This window comes from Hydra vulgaris, chromosome 03 (assembly GCF_038396675.1).
Source record: "Hydra vulgaris chromosome 03, alternate assembly HydraT2T_AEP".
Taxonomy (NCBI): domain Eukaryota; kingdom Metazoa; phylum Cnidaria; class Hydrozoa; order Anthoathecata; family Hydridae; genus Hydra; species Hydra vulgaris.
In genome coordinates this window covers 46,937,212-46,952,500 of record NC_088922.1, presented here as the reverse complement: position 1 = coordinate 46,952,500, position 15,289 = coordinate 46,937,212, and the positions used below count along the sequence as shown (strand labels likewise).

Below are 15,289 nucleotides of genomic sequence, written 5' to 3'. Positions count from 1 at the left end.
TCTTGTTAAACACACTGTAATAAAATCAAAATCTGTTGTTAACTTCAGTAGAAGAAGCAGTTGCAGAAGTTGCACGATTAAATGTTTTATTGAAATTTAAAGACATTCTTTGAGGCAGAAAACTTCAGGATTAAAAAACTTTTGTAAAGTATCCATGCCATGATTTCACAATTCATTACATCCAACAAAAAATCTGTAATAGTTTTCATTAAAACATTAAATAGACAAGCTTTTTTTTTATATTTATATTGGAATTTGTAGTACAAAAAAACGTAATGGTGTGTAGAGAAGGGCAGATAAACCATTTAAAACTCTTTCATAACTTGAGAAATAAGGGTCCTTGAAAATGAAGGGGATAATTATTCTCATATTTCTCATAAGAGTTAAACAACTTGGCTAAATAAAAATTTATATATAATAATTACAAAATCTGAATATAGACATTTTACTTTTTTGCCACAAATGCTTAATTATTCAAGAAAATCAAGAAACAAAGACAAGGTTTTATCAATGCAATTATAAACAGCTCCTTCTGGCAATGAGTCTTCCTTTCTTGTATTCGAAGGGTTTCGTGATATCAAAAGTTCTACACAATTAATACAATATGTGGTTACCTAATTTTAAAAGAGATGATGCTTTTCTCCAACTGACTAACTTTTTCTTTAAAGTGCTCTATAAACTTACGAATTAATCAAAATTTTGAACTAATCAACGGCCTTGTTTTATGTTTAATAAAATTAAACAAAAATACTAGGGTGTACCTTGAAATGGGAGTCCTAGTTTTATTTTAATATATTTGCAACTTTTCCTCTCCCTATTTATCACATAAGATGAAAGTTATTAAAATGATACGCAATGCAGTGTAATAAAACTTGGTATCCCTATTGGTGTATTTTGATGTGTGGTTGTTTTCACTAACTAATTTTGCCTCCTGACAATAGTTAAACAATTAAACTTTAAAGAAATTTTACTCAGGGTGTATGTAAAAAAGAAAATCTGAAAATCTTTTTAACCAAAATAATCATTTTGATTTTTTTTAAATTAATGAAAGAAATTATTTAAAAAATAAAGTTCTATATAACAAAATAAATTAAGGCATGTCAATTCAAGTTTCTATTTAAGCTAAACAACTAAAAAGTTAGTTTAATCTTCATCAAAATATTATAATTATTTTTCAAATAATCGCAAGATTATGAAACCAAATAGTATTGTGTTATCCGGTTTTTAATTTTTTTCCAACCGTTTTTGATAATTAAACGTGCATAATTTGTTTAGTTTTTGCTGTAGTTTGGTTTTAATAGTTAAATAAAAAATAAAAAATTAGGTGATGTCTGCATGTAACTCAGTTATATTGTTGAAAAAAATTTTTTCAACAATATAACTGAGTTACATGTAGAAATCCCCCAGACATGCCCCTGCTTTATTATCAATCAAATAACATAAAGTCAATTATAAAATAAGTTTTGAACATTTCTATTTTATTGCCCTTTGTTAATAGTTCAAGTAAGCTAAAACGGAGTTACATGGCATGTGGGTAACCTTAAAATATGTTAGAGTTAAAGTTTTTATATGCTATCTGTTGACAACTGTTGACAATTATTTTAACAGATGCTGTAGTCAGATGTTGAATAAAATGATTTAAATATTTTATCAACATAATAGTAAGTATAAACAAGACAATACCGAAGTCATAAATTAAACTAATTTTCTATAATTTTTTGCTGAAAAACTTTTTTTAAAACCTAAGTAAAGCCATTGTACAATGTTATTTTACATGTATTTAAGGTATTTTTATCATTATTACATACTTGTTACAAGATTATTGAATAAATATATATTTTTTTAAACGCATATTTCATATTGAATCAATTGAACCTCATGGATCAAGAAACATGTAAAAACGTCTGATAAACCTTTCATTAATAAGTCTTTCAATAATATATCTTTAAGTAATAAATCCTTCATAAATAAATCTTTCAAAAACAAGTCTTTTATTAATTAATCTTTCATTAAAAAAACAAATGAGATAAAACAAATTAAACCAAAGAAAAAATTTAAAGTAATTTTTTTTAAAATGTACCAATACATTAAATAACAACAGATCTAAAAAACGACACATACGGAAAGTTAAAATTCATACATAACAATGTTGCATCACACTGGTAAAAACAAAGAAAGCATAACTAAAATATTTGTTTTTCAGAAAATGTAAAAAATTTCTTTGTTTTAAAAATTGAACCAAGCTTCCAAAAGTCTAGAACAATGAAATTCCGAAAAAAATGACAAGGCTTTAGTTGGGCTTTGTTGGAATCAGATATTGTGTCATCAATATTTTATAAGGTATTATAGTTTGGCAATTGTTAAAAATTATTATGTAAAAATAACATTTTTTTAATAATGATATTATTAAATTGGTCTGGAAAATTTACATTTTTTTTTAGGTTATATTTTTTTTTAGGTTGGTGCTAGTATATATTTTCAATGTACTCTTTGTTTTTTTTTATCAAAACTATTATGATAATTTGACCACTTGCAATTTAAATTATTTTATGGCACAAAACATACTAATTTCAATGTTACACTTTATAGAGTGCAAAATTGACAGTTGCACGTAAACAAAAAAATTAATTATCTACCAAAAGTATTACATACCTTTGACACAAATTTTTATCAGATTTATAGCAGCAATATTATAAGTAAACAAGTAAAATTATTTCATAAATTTCTTCCGATGTCAAAAATTCCTTTTTTTACTTCAATAGAAAAAATTTATTTTTTTAAGATATGTTAATGTTTCAGCACTTTACACTGCTAATATTAAGTAAATACTTAAACAATACTAAACACACATTTATAATGATACTACATACAAAGGTTGAAAATGGATTAAAAGTATTTTTTATTCATATGGAAGGAAGTTCAGGGTTTTGATGTTTTGGTACGATATTATATAATACGTCACTATATTTAAACGAGTGGTGTTTCGAGACAAGACAAGTTTTAACTATTTTTGGATCAGTCGTTGTTAGTACCTTTGATGAAAATATGGATAAAAATTAAACAAATTTTTATGTGCTGGTGGTTTCAGACAATTAGGTAGTTCTACAGACAAATAAAGTTACATAATTTTGATACTTTAAATGTAGAGTACATAAGGTTTAAAATCATGATTCCTATATTTAGTTTTCTTTTAAGCCTTGTTTACAATAACAATAAGGTTTAGAAATAATTAAACAATAAGGTTTAGAAATAATGCAACTCTCGGAATCAAGAAAAAAGTGGTTACTACTACTAAAGCATCAACAAAATTTACCAATTTACTAAAAACATCAGTATTAACTGGTAGTTTTGGTAAAAAGTAGTAGTTGATTTCACAGAACAAAACCTTTCTTGACACGTGTTAAACGTGTTAAATAGAAGCTATGCGTAACTTTTCTCTCATTCGATAATATAGCTAAGAGCTCATTAAAGCTTATGAACTATTCCTGACATAAAAAATGCTCACGCTCGGTTTTTGTTGCGTATTTAAAATATTATGAAACAAAAAGAATAACTTGTGCCAAAAATGTTTTTTGTTTCGTGAAACTATATCTTACTATTCACTAAAAACACAAGTTAAAATTTTAATGGTTTCACTTTTTTCACGCAAACGTAGTATTACATTATATTACTAAATTTCTGTAAAGGATGTGAAACTAATTATAAAATTAGTGAACATTTAAATTTCAGTTTAAAACCTTAAACCCCGAGTAATACTGCCAGGAAAGTAAACGTGTTTTGGTTTACTTCTAGATCAAGACAGTTTTTTAATCCGATATTGAAACTAGATATGCCAACTGGGAAAGATGTAAAGGGTTCTTATGGTAAACTCGTAAAGAACTTTTCACAGCTTGTGTAAAATACGACTAAAGTAAAGATATTAAAATAACCATAATTTACGTAAAAATTCTATTGGTTTTATACATAAGTTTGAGTTAAATTTGAAACAAATAAAAAATCTTTTGTTTACATTTTAAACTAAAATAAACAAGTTCGTGTTAACGTGTCGATAGAGCAACTATTATATATATTCAACTACTTATGCGATTACTAAATCAACTTATTTTTTCAATTTAAAGTCTTAGTACATTGGTTTATTAGTAAAATAAATTTAAACTTAACGAAAAAATTATCAAGCTAAATTTAAGCAACATTTCAAGGGATTAAAAAAACATTTAAAATCTCTTTGAAAATACGCTTTTTTTGTAATCTAGTTGACGTTCTTTTAAATAAGTTTTTTTTTTTTTTTTATTATTATTAAGGACTCTAATTTAAATTTAGCAATTAATTAAAATGTAAGTTGGGGCTTTTAATGATTTATAATAGAAAAGAATAAAAACTGCTGTTATGTTATTAATTACTAAATAACTATTTACTTGAAAGAAATATTTATTAACTACTATGAATTTAATTACATTTTTTAATAATTACAATAAATTAAGGTAATAACATTTCTAAAATTATTTATTTTTAACAATTATTATTAATTTTTTTCAGATAATATTAAATTTGCATTTAAAAAAATAGAAAAATAAAAAAAGTTATACAAAAGTTTGTGTTGCAAAAGTTTGTGTTGCAAATCCTAAAATTGTCGAAAGGCTAATAATAGATTCTATGTTTCTATGGTAATCATTTTAGCAAATCACAAAGTTATCTTAAAGCGTGAAGAAATTGAAGAAAAAATTATTAAACAAATTTGGTTGTTTATTTTGAAGGAAATTAAACGCAAAGAGAAAATTATAAAGCATTACAAAATCTTGAAATTTTAGAATTTTTAATTCAGAAAATCTGTTTTGGATATTGGATTGTAAAGGGGAAAACGTCATAGTTCTTATGGAAGTGCGTTATAAACTGTTTATACGATTTATTAAAAACTGCCTTTTTGACCCCAAAAATAGTTATTAATAATAATTAATATAAAATATCTAAAGTTGTTTTGTTAATACCATGTTTTGAGAGTTGAACTTACAAAAAATTAAGTTTTGTACTTAACAACTGCGAAAGTTTTGTGAATACGAAATTAGTAAGTTTAAAACTTAAGTGAAAGGAGGTGAGAGGGTGCATCTGATGAGTTTTCATTCAAAAAAATAGTAATTAAAATGATAAACAGTTGAAATGTTTTACAATAATCTTTAATATATGACAAAACTTTTGACACTATACAAATAATATTGCGTTGAAAGAAAAGCTTGAAAATATAAATTATATAAAAATTAGAGTAGCCCACTTTTAACCGATCAATAGGGTAAGAGTCCTCATATAAGAGGTTAGGAGTGCGCACTAACAATAACTAGTGCATTCTTCATGCTACCAATTCTTGCAAAGTCCGCATTGAATTCATTATTCATCCATTTGCCCAACTTCACAACAAGCTGGAAAAATTGTTTCTTCATTTTCATCATTTTTATTATTTGTAACATTTTCAACCTTTTTGGCTATTTTAATGTGTTTAGCTTTTTTAACTTTTTTGAAAACTAAACTTTTTAAAAAAAAACTCTATTATTTTTTTAGCTCAATTGGCTTTAGCTTTTTTTAATTCTTGACTTGTATGTTCTATGTCTTTCAGCTTCTTTTAATAAACCCACGCTTGGCCGCTTTTGTAATCTAATTTAAAAGTTATAACCAGATCGCAACACCTTAGGTTAATTAAAATTCTAAACTCTCTTATTATTAGGAACTAAAATTACTACAACTCAATATAATATTTATGATATATCATTAACAATAAATGCAAATGTTAACGAAGCTCCTATTCTTTAAATTTACATACAAAAGTATGGAAATCATATCTTACCTGGTACTTCAAAACACGGATAGGTAACTAAATTAAACAAAACGCGTTCTTGTATTATTCAGATAGTCACACAGTCACATGAAAATGACACTTGCTTTCAGTGCTACGAATAGTTGGAGTTACACATGGGCACTCTTAAGCGACAGCGCACTCTTACCCTCCATTTCCATACAGCAAACGTACGCCTAACAATTTTTTGCAAATCCGCAAACAGGGTTTTTTCTATAGACTAAAACTTTTTTAAATTACTCTTACCATTTGCAGCATATCTAAGCTAATATTATAAATGTGTGTATATAATTAATGGACAACAAAATACACGACTGAAGATATTGTTTTTGGATTGGTGTGATTCTTAATCAAACAAACAAACAAAAAAAGACAGGATAAGGGATTGCTTGTTTTTACCATTACTCTTTTTCATATTTTTTAAAACATTCGAATTTATTTTCAAAAATCTAAAAACTTTAAAAAATGCCAAATTATTTTTTGAAATTTGAAACTGTCTGTAATAATTTCTAAAAATATTCTCCATATTTTCCATATTATTTTTTGTTTGTATAAAAATTTTAATAAAAAATTTTTTATAGCATTTTTTAAAGTATATAAAGTTCTATGAAACATTTTTTTTTGCTATTATTTTTATTAAAATAATTTTGAGTGCAAAAGAATAAGAGAGATGAGTTTAAAAATTTTAAAAATGATTTATACACGGCATTTGATTGATAATATTAAAAGTATTGCGAAAAAAATATTAAATTTTAAATATCTCCTAATCTAAAAAATGAGTACTCAATTTATAATACAAGGCTTGAAATCGTACTTTATAAAAACGTTGCGACTGCACCAATTTTATATTGTTTCTAGTGTAAATAGACACTCCATGACTCATTTTCCTTTTCCTTCTGCACACAGAATTAGTTTTATTAAGAATAACTTAACACCCTAAATTTTAAATGCTATTGACATCAATATTGTAATATCATTTAGGTATGGAAAAACAAATGCTGCTAAGTTCCTTATTGAAAAAGGTGCAAATGTCATTACCCAAAACAACTATGGTTCTACAGCATTGCATTATGCAAGTAGACGTGGCAATGAAGCACTGGTTTCAATAATTCTTAGTAAAAAGGGTAATGTTAATATCCCGGATAATAATATGGTAAATATATATACAATATAATACTTTTATAAAGTTAGTTTACTAAGTTACTATAAATTTTTCTTTATAATTTGCCAAATACGCATTTTTTTTTAGAAGAATCAATTAAATTACAATTTTATAAAAATGAACATAAAAAGAAAGCAAATTTTGCTATTTATACCACACGTAAAATCTTCATATAACCAACAAAAATTCACGAAAATCTCACTTAACCATTTATTTTGTACTTCTTTAAAAACAAATTGTGATTGCACTTCTCACTACTACTTTAATATTGACTGGGATTTTTACTGATTGTCTTAAGATTGATATCTTTTTTCTCTTCAGGAAATTACAAATGATCTCTTGGACGCACGCAAGCCTGAAAATGTGTGGTTTTACTTTTCGGCTTTAAATCCACACCACAGTACCTAGTGGCCTTATTCTTTTTACGCAACTGATATTTCTACTCATAAAGATTTCTTTGATTTTTCCAACAAGAACAATTTACGCTAAAGTATAATGTTTTTAGATTTTTAAATTGTGAACTCTTGAACATGATCAATTCAAACAAGGCTGCAAGAGTTTAAAAAAAGTGCTGGGAGAAAAAAAAAAGAGTTTATAAAGCAAGGTAACGAATAACAGACGACTTAAAAAATTGCATATTTATATGAATCATGAAAACATGATGAAGAGAGCAAATTCCAAATAACTGAAGTTCAAGGGAAAAAACTAGACTAATAAGAAATATTGAAGCAATTAGGAACAGTCACATTTACAGTATGAGATCTAATTGAATGACGAGTAAAACGAGAATAAGTTTTAGTAGATAGCACAAGAGACACTAGGTCATTTTATCATTGTCCATTATTTATAAAAAGATAAAGAGAAGTAATAATACGACAATGTAACAAAGGTTAAAGTTTAGCCCTAAGAGCGGGTGCGACCGGAAGTCTGATTAAGTTCAACTTTTATTGATGCAAATTAGCATTAATGCGCAAAATGAACATTCAAACATTGGCATAAATGCAATATGGGATAAGCAAAGTGAGAACCTTTTCAAATTCAAATGTGCGCTCTAAGCAATCAATGAGTGTTGGCTTTTTATCAAGACAAGTATAAATGGTAACATTATTAGCGAGCAACGCTACCATAGATACGAGAATTTCGGGAAGGTTGTAAATTGAAAAAGAATAGGTCCATGGATGAAACCTTGACAAATCCTTTAAGATGCATAGAGAATAGAGCTTATGGAGAAGTCCAGCATACAATATTTTGTAAAAGGCTTTAGTAATTTCACAAGTGATAGCCTTAACTACTCCATATCAATCTAATACTCTATAAAACCTTTAAGTTGTTACCGTTAACAAATCAGCAGTAGAACAAAAAAATCAAAGTCCATAATCAAGATCAGAAAGTAAGTTATTAGATTCAAGATGTGAGATTAAGTGTTTGTTAAATACAGACTCAAAAATCTTGCTTATAATAGGAATAAGACTAATAAGACGGTAGTTAGACGAGTCAGATCACCATACATAACTTTTCAAAATAGGGAAAACAGACGCTTTATATTATGATGAAAAACGAGATTCTGATAAGCACTTGATAAATAGATTTGAAAGTTTAGACGGCAGCTCCGGAGAACACTTTTTCCGGAGAACAAATTTTTTTACCAATAGATATTGAAGTAATGTTTAAAGTTGTAAATGCCAGCAGCATGATTAGAGGAAAACAATCAAAAGGAATGAGGCCTGATTTGGAATCATCTATAATGAATAGAAAAGTTCAGTCTGAATCCAAAAAGTTGCATAAGAAGCGTATTTGTCATCAGGAAGAAAAAAGATTTCTATCCAAAAACCATCACAGAGAAAATCACAGTTAGAGTCCCAGTCAGCTTTAAAAGTTTGATAACAAAGAAGAAAGGGAAAACCGTAATTAGAAACACCTAACTTTGAGTTTAGAAAAACTGAGCACTGATTGGGATTAGAAACTAGACATAAGTCGAGTAGAGAAGGTAAATATTGTGGATTTTTGGAATAAAGTTTGAAAAGTTGACTATTTGTGTCAGAGATTATAAAAGAAAAAATTTGTGGGCCTTATCACATGCAGAGTCACTTACACTAGAACTAAGCCATTTATTATGATGACCATTATTGTCACCAACAACAACGATATAGGAGGAAAGATTAAGAGAAACGACTTGGTCGATATCATCAGAACAAAACAAAACCGTTCTTGAGAAAATGGAGAGCGGTAAATAACAAGGAGAAAGGCAATAGAATGAATTGGTGCTAAATAAAAGCACATCAAAGAATAGTCTGTGGATTTAAACCTAACTTCCTTAAAAATAAACAAAATCTTACAAAAGTGCCCAGTCCAAGCATATCACTATTTGAGTTTTTAAAAATCATAAAAAGGTAACCATTAACACTAAAACCACAAAATAAGAAAGTTAAACTCAAATTATTCTCAAAAAGAGCAAGTAGATCAGTTGAACTTCACAAGAGATTAGACTAAACATAAGAAAAGTTACTTTAAAGACCACGAATATTAGTGAATAATAGGTTTAGAGAACTTTGTGATAACAATGATTATTTGTGTCTTACAGTTTTTGATACTTTTATCATTTTTTAAATTGGTTAAAAAACTTAACTCAAAGCACAAATACTTACCATTACACTATCTAGTATTCCAAATAATTGCCTCATTACTATTAATAAATCCAAATCCGTAACAATTTGCTTCAAATGTGGCCTTGATAATGCACACCAAAATACAAACAGAAACACCATCTGTCCAAAACATGCCACAGTTATTACTCTAATATTTGTTATGATGAACAGGTTAAATCTGTTTACCTCTTAAGATTTTGTCTAGATGGTTTTCTAAAAGACAGTTGTTGGTTGTTTTTAACGTCTTCCAAAGTTAAATATTTTTATCGAGACACCAATTCTAGTTCTTCATAACCTTCTTTAAGCCACAATTTCTAAATCTTTGTTAGCTAAATTCTGGGGATTTTTTTTTTTAATTTCAACAAAAGAAATTTTTTTATTTACCTCTTGTACATGAATATGATCTTAATACGTCTCCCAAAGATATGGTAAAACATATTGCAAAGAACTCTTATCTAACTTTTATCTAATAAATCAAGATAATATTTTTATATTTACAGACTTACAAAATTATTTTCTCATTATTACTCATTAATTAATTAAGTAAACTAGTTAACACGTGCTAAATCTTATTTTCCAGCGTGCTAGAAAACTTATTCTGTGATTATAATTTTAAATACACCGCCGATTGCTCTGTTTTTTGTTTATAATTATCATCTTACTTTTATTAATAAAGACTTTGAATCTTTTATTAGTACACTTTTGATAGCTTTTTATGAGTCTAGTAACTTATTTTTTCACAATTATTATGTGTTTTGATTCTCTTGCTGTACTGCTGACTTATTCATTATTATAATAAAAATATAAGTGGTGACCTCAGAACGCTTTTGATCTTTTTAAACCTATTTATAAATATGAAATTTTGGTCTTAACTATAAGCTTGCCCTATATGTTTCTGGGAAGTTTTAAATTTATTTAATCTGACCTTTTTTTTTAATGATAGAAAAAATTTTTCTATACTTTTAGTAACTTCTGCGGTACTATAAGGTTACATTTTTGGTCCTGTATTGTTGCTAATCTTTATTATTATTCTTTTGGATTATAATTATAATAAAGTTTTGATTATATACCTTCTTGATATCAATAATAATACTAATAATAATAACAATAATATTTTCGTTAACTATTTATTTTATTTACAGTCATCATTCTAATTGATATATAAAAATTACTTATAGACTAATGATATGTCATTAAGTACAAAGAAGATACCTCTATATATGCCAATATGTTAATGGACTTTATAAGTTTCACTCTCATACTTATTAATTGTTTAAATAAACAGAATACCACTTTATATATATATATATATATATATATATATATATATATATATATATATATATATATATATATATATATATATATATACATATATATATATATATATATAAAGTGGTATGCTATATAGTTTTAAGATTGTTTCATACTTTTGAAGATTTACGCTTATTTTATCACAGAATTTTTATTTAGTTGTAACCTGTATATTTTATAAAAGAATTGATTTTTTTTAATTTTAAATTCATGTCTAACTTCTAAAGTTTTGAATGATTCAAACTAAAATCTATTTTCAAGAAATTGATTTCTTTTTTAGAAAGCATCAATTTTCAGAATCAATAAATGGAAAAGATAATAATATTTAATTTTGCTAATTAAATTTAATAATAATTTTTAATTTAAAATAGTCACAAAATAACCAGATGATCTTAACGAGTAATTCAAAAAATTACTATGAAATACTTTAATTTTATACGGTGGTAAAAGTCTACGTTGGTAATAGTCTACTACAATTTCTATGTCTAATGGCTGAGAGTTATTACTTTCAGTTATTTAGACATCAAACTTAAAAAAAATTAGTTTGAAGTTAAAACCGTTTAAAATAATAAAGGTAACAAGCGTGGAATACAAAATAAAAAGTATAAAAGTTGTGATTTTTATATAAAAATATAGATGCTAATTATCATATCTGATTATTTTATAACATTTGATTTAAAATTCCAGAAGTTACATATCCCTAAAAAGGCCTTTATTCCTAATCTAAAATCAGATTATTATTTAAATTAAAAAATATTTTTAAAATAATAAAAAATTCAAGCTCTAAATTTAATTTTGAGCAGTAATGATCCAACTATTAAAAGTTTAAAATCGCAAAAGTGATCTGAATTCAAATATAGAAATGGATTTGTTTTGCATACTGGAATTTATCTTGTACGTGTTTTTGCACGGAATTTATCTGGCAAGTATTTTCCATCTTGCATTGTTTGACTGTGAGCAGTTGCTAGAAGTTTAGGATGATTCCAATTTAAAATTATTTTCAACTTCTTTCAAATGTTACATTCTTGTTATAAACATCTTGGCAAAAAGACTCTAGAGACACATTATCAATCAGCAGTTATTAAAGTTCTAAGCAGGAGTTTGTACTACACAAATATAAATAGTAATTGTGCTTGAACTGTAGCAGCGAGTTAACAGCAAGTGATATGAAGCTGTCAAATTGAGAAACTAACTGTGACAGTTTTTGATAAAATAAAATAATTTACTTATGCAATGTGTTTAAAATTCAAACACAAAATAGTTTTTAAGTTAATTTGTTTGATGCTAAATATTTGTACAATTTGTTCTTGAAACTGTTTACATTTGTTTACATGTAAACCTTCAATAGCAATATGTTCTATAAACTTGCTGCTCTGTTAATAATGATTTTATGTCTTGGTGTAAAATTGGTTTGTCCTTAGCTTTATTTCTCATTGTAACCTCTGATTGATTTTGAGAACTTTCGTTCCTTAAAAAGTTCTACGTTCGCAACGTGGTTGAAATTTTTGAATGTTTGAATAAGAACTCCCTTTTTTATTTTTTCTAATAAAATCTTTAGATCAAGTGTCTGTAAACGGTATTGGTACTGCACACGTCTTAAGTTCTTTGCCATTCTTGTCATTCTGTGATGTACTTTATCTATTATTTGAATTTAATTGTTGACGTTTAGTGACAAATCTGTCGATGCAAATTCAACAAGAAGTCTTATTAAAATTGTATTTAACTGCTTAACAGGATACTGATCTAAATAGATAAAAGTGTTTTTTATTGTTCCTATTATTGCATTTACTTTCGACAAAGATTTTATTTTGTGTTTTTTACATTTTAGTGATTCTTTGTTGTTTTCGTTTAAAAAAATATATATGCGTTTACAATATATGCGATCTCATTTTAGCTATTTGATACAATACCATTAGTATTCAAAATGGTTTAATTGATTGCTTAGTATTTCCATGGCTGTTAATTTGTTTATAGAAAAGCTTCACATTTGATGTTTATTATATTTTTAGCTTTCTTTCATAGAATTTTGTAGATTTATTTTTCTTTCTGTATAGTCTTTTCTGGCTAATATGGCTTCTTTTTAGAACACATTTTTTTATTTTTCTGTATTTTTCCATTTGGCTGCTAAATTAGTGTATCCTTATGCTCTAAGGTTATTGCTAGACCACGGATTTTTCTTCTGTTTGCGTTTTGAGTTTGCATCAATATTCGGTATAACTACTTAGATTTTAACTTTTTTCTCGATTTTTGTGTAATTTCTTTTTGGGTGATAAAGTTTATACTTTGGTGTTCAGTTTGTCTAGTGCATGTTCACTTCAATTTTGAATGTTGACACTTTAAAAGTTTTGGCTTTTACAAACACTTTGTTTGTAAAAGCCAGAACTTTATGTGATTAGAGCTCATATATTATGTTATTATTGACGGTAAATATCAAATGCAGTGTGTTTTTAACTGTGTATCTGACATTTGAAAAGTTGGAGCATGTTTACATACTTAAAAAAAAATTTTTGTTTATTATATTGTTAATTGTGTGTTATAATGAATTAGCTTTAGTAGTTACGCTTTCCACGATATTAGGGTAGAATTTGGAATGCATTTTAACATGCAATTTTTTTTTGCATCATTTATAACTTTTCTAAAATCATTTTTTTTTTTTTTTAAATTAAATATATGATACAGTAAGCCAAAAAAATATCGGCACAATCTCTTTCGTTTTAAAAAAATTTGTATAAAATTATTAAAAACGGTAGTTGATTTTTGAAGTGAATAAACTATGAACTATTTGTAAATAGCATTATATTAAAGCACCCTATTCAAAAATTTTCAAGAATAAGTTCATATGACTTATAAAAATCAACTATACTTATATTGATCAAATATTTCCTTGCAAAAAAAATTAAAATATAAAAAATTTCAAAATTAGACAAAAAAATTACTATTAAGACAAAAAATTTAGTATATCAATATTTAGTGGGGCCACCCTTTGCCAGAATAACTGCTTACAGACGTCGAGGCATCGATTCCACAAGAAATTTGGTTTCTTCTGGAGTGATTTTCTCCTGTGCTTCGACTATTGTTGCTTTTAGATAATTTTGTTTTCTGTAAGCTCGATCTCCAACTATCAGTTCTAGAATGTACCACAAATGCTCAATCGGATTAAGGTCGGGAGACTGAGCAGGCCATTCCATCACATTAATATTATTTATTTGAAAAAATTCCTTTGCTGCTATGGCAGTATGTTTTGGGCCATTTTTCTGTTCAAAGACGAATTTGTTTCTAAATCTAAATTAACGAGCAGAGAGTTTCAAATTTTGCTTTAAAATGTCTATATACGAACTGGATTTCATAGATGCTTCAATGAAAGTGAAATTGGCAGCTCCTCACCAAGCTATTGATCCCCACACCATGACATTTCCACCACCGTGTTTTACTGTTCCTCTCGTGCAATTCAATTAGTATGCCTCTCCTTGTTTTCGCCAGACTTTTTGCTGTCCATCCAAAGAGTATAGGTTAAGTTTGGATTCATCGCTTCAAATTACTTTCTTCCAGTACTCAATAGTCTTGTCCGCATACTTTTTTGCAAATAGTAATCTTTGTTTCATATGTTTTAAAAACAAAAAGAGTTTTTGCGACAAACTCTCTTATGAAATCTTTGCTCTCTAATTCTACTTCGGATATTTGAGCGGAAATCATGATTTTGTGGCTGTTTTTAAGTTTGTCTGCAATCTTTTGAGCAGTTTTAAATCTGCTTTTCTTCACTTGTAAAATGATGTTTCTATCAATAGCAGGAGATTTTTTTTTTACGGCCTCTTCCTGATATATATCAGTTGTAGTCCTATTCAAATTATGCTTTTTTATAATGTTGCCAACAGTTCGAAAAAGGATTCCAGTCTGTTTATTAACTTTTCTGTAGGTCTTGCGACTATTTACGAAATCCACAACTAAGTTTCTCTGAGAAATTGTCCAATGACGTTTTACAATCCGCATGTTGCTATTACTTAATCATTTTTGATCAATTAATCAAAATTTGTGAATTACAAATATACTTTATATGCTACATATGAACGCATCTTATGTGTTACATATATAAATATAATTTTGACTTAAACTTACTAATATTTTTTATTTTTTTCCACAAATTTAAAAAAAATGCTAAATAAAGTTTTTGTGCCATTTAGTTTTTTGCTTCCATTATAATGGAGGCAAAAAATTAAATCGCACTAAAACTTAAGGATTATTGCTTTTAATTGTTTTAAAAACAATATTCCTTTGGAAAAATCATGCACAAATACCTACAAAAATCTTCATATTAGTAGTACTCTTTGA

At 26.7% G+C, this 15,289-nt stretch overlaps 1 protein-coding gene across 2 annotated transcripts in view; it reads left to right on the top strand.

Moving 5' to 3' along the window:
- LOC136078210 (transient receptor potential cation channel subfamily A member 1-like) overlaps positions 1-15,289 on the top strand; it is a 132,012-nt gene that overhangs the window by 2,244 nt on the left and 114,479 nt on the right. For both annotated transcript variants that reach the window (XM_065793441.1, XM_065793440.1), the window contains exon 2: positions 6,824-6,995. In XM_065793441.1, the coding sequence (XP_065649513.1) occupies positions 6,824-6,995 (172 nt within the window). The remainder of the gene's footprint in view (positions 1-6,823; positions 6,996-15,289) is intronic.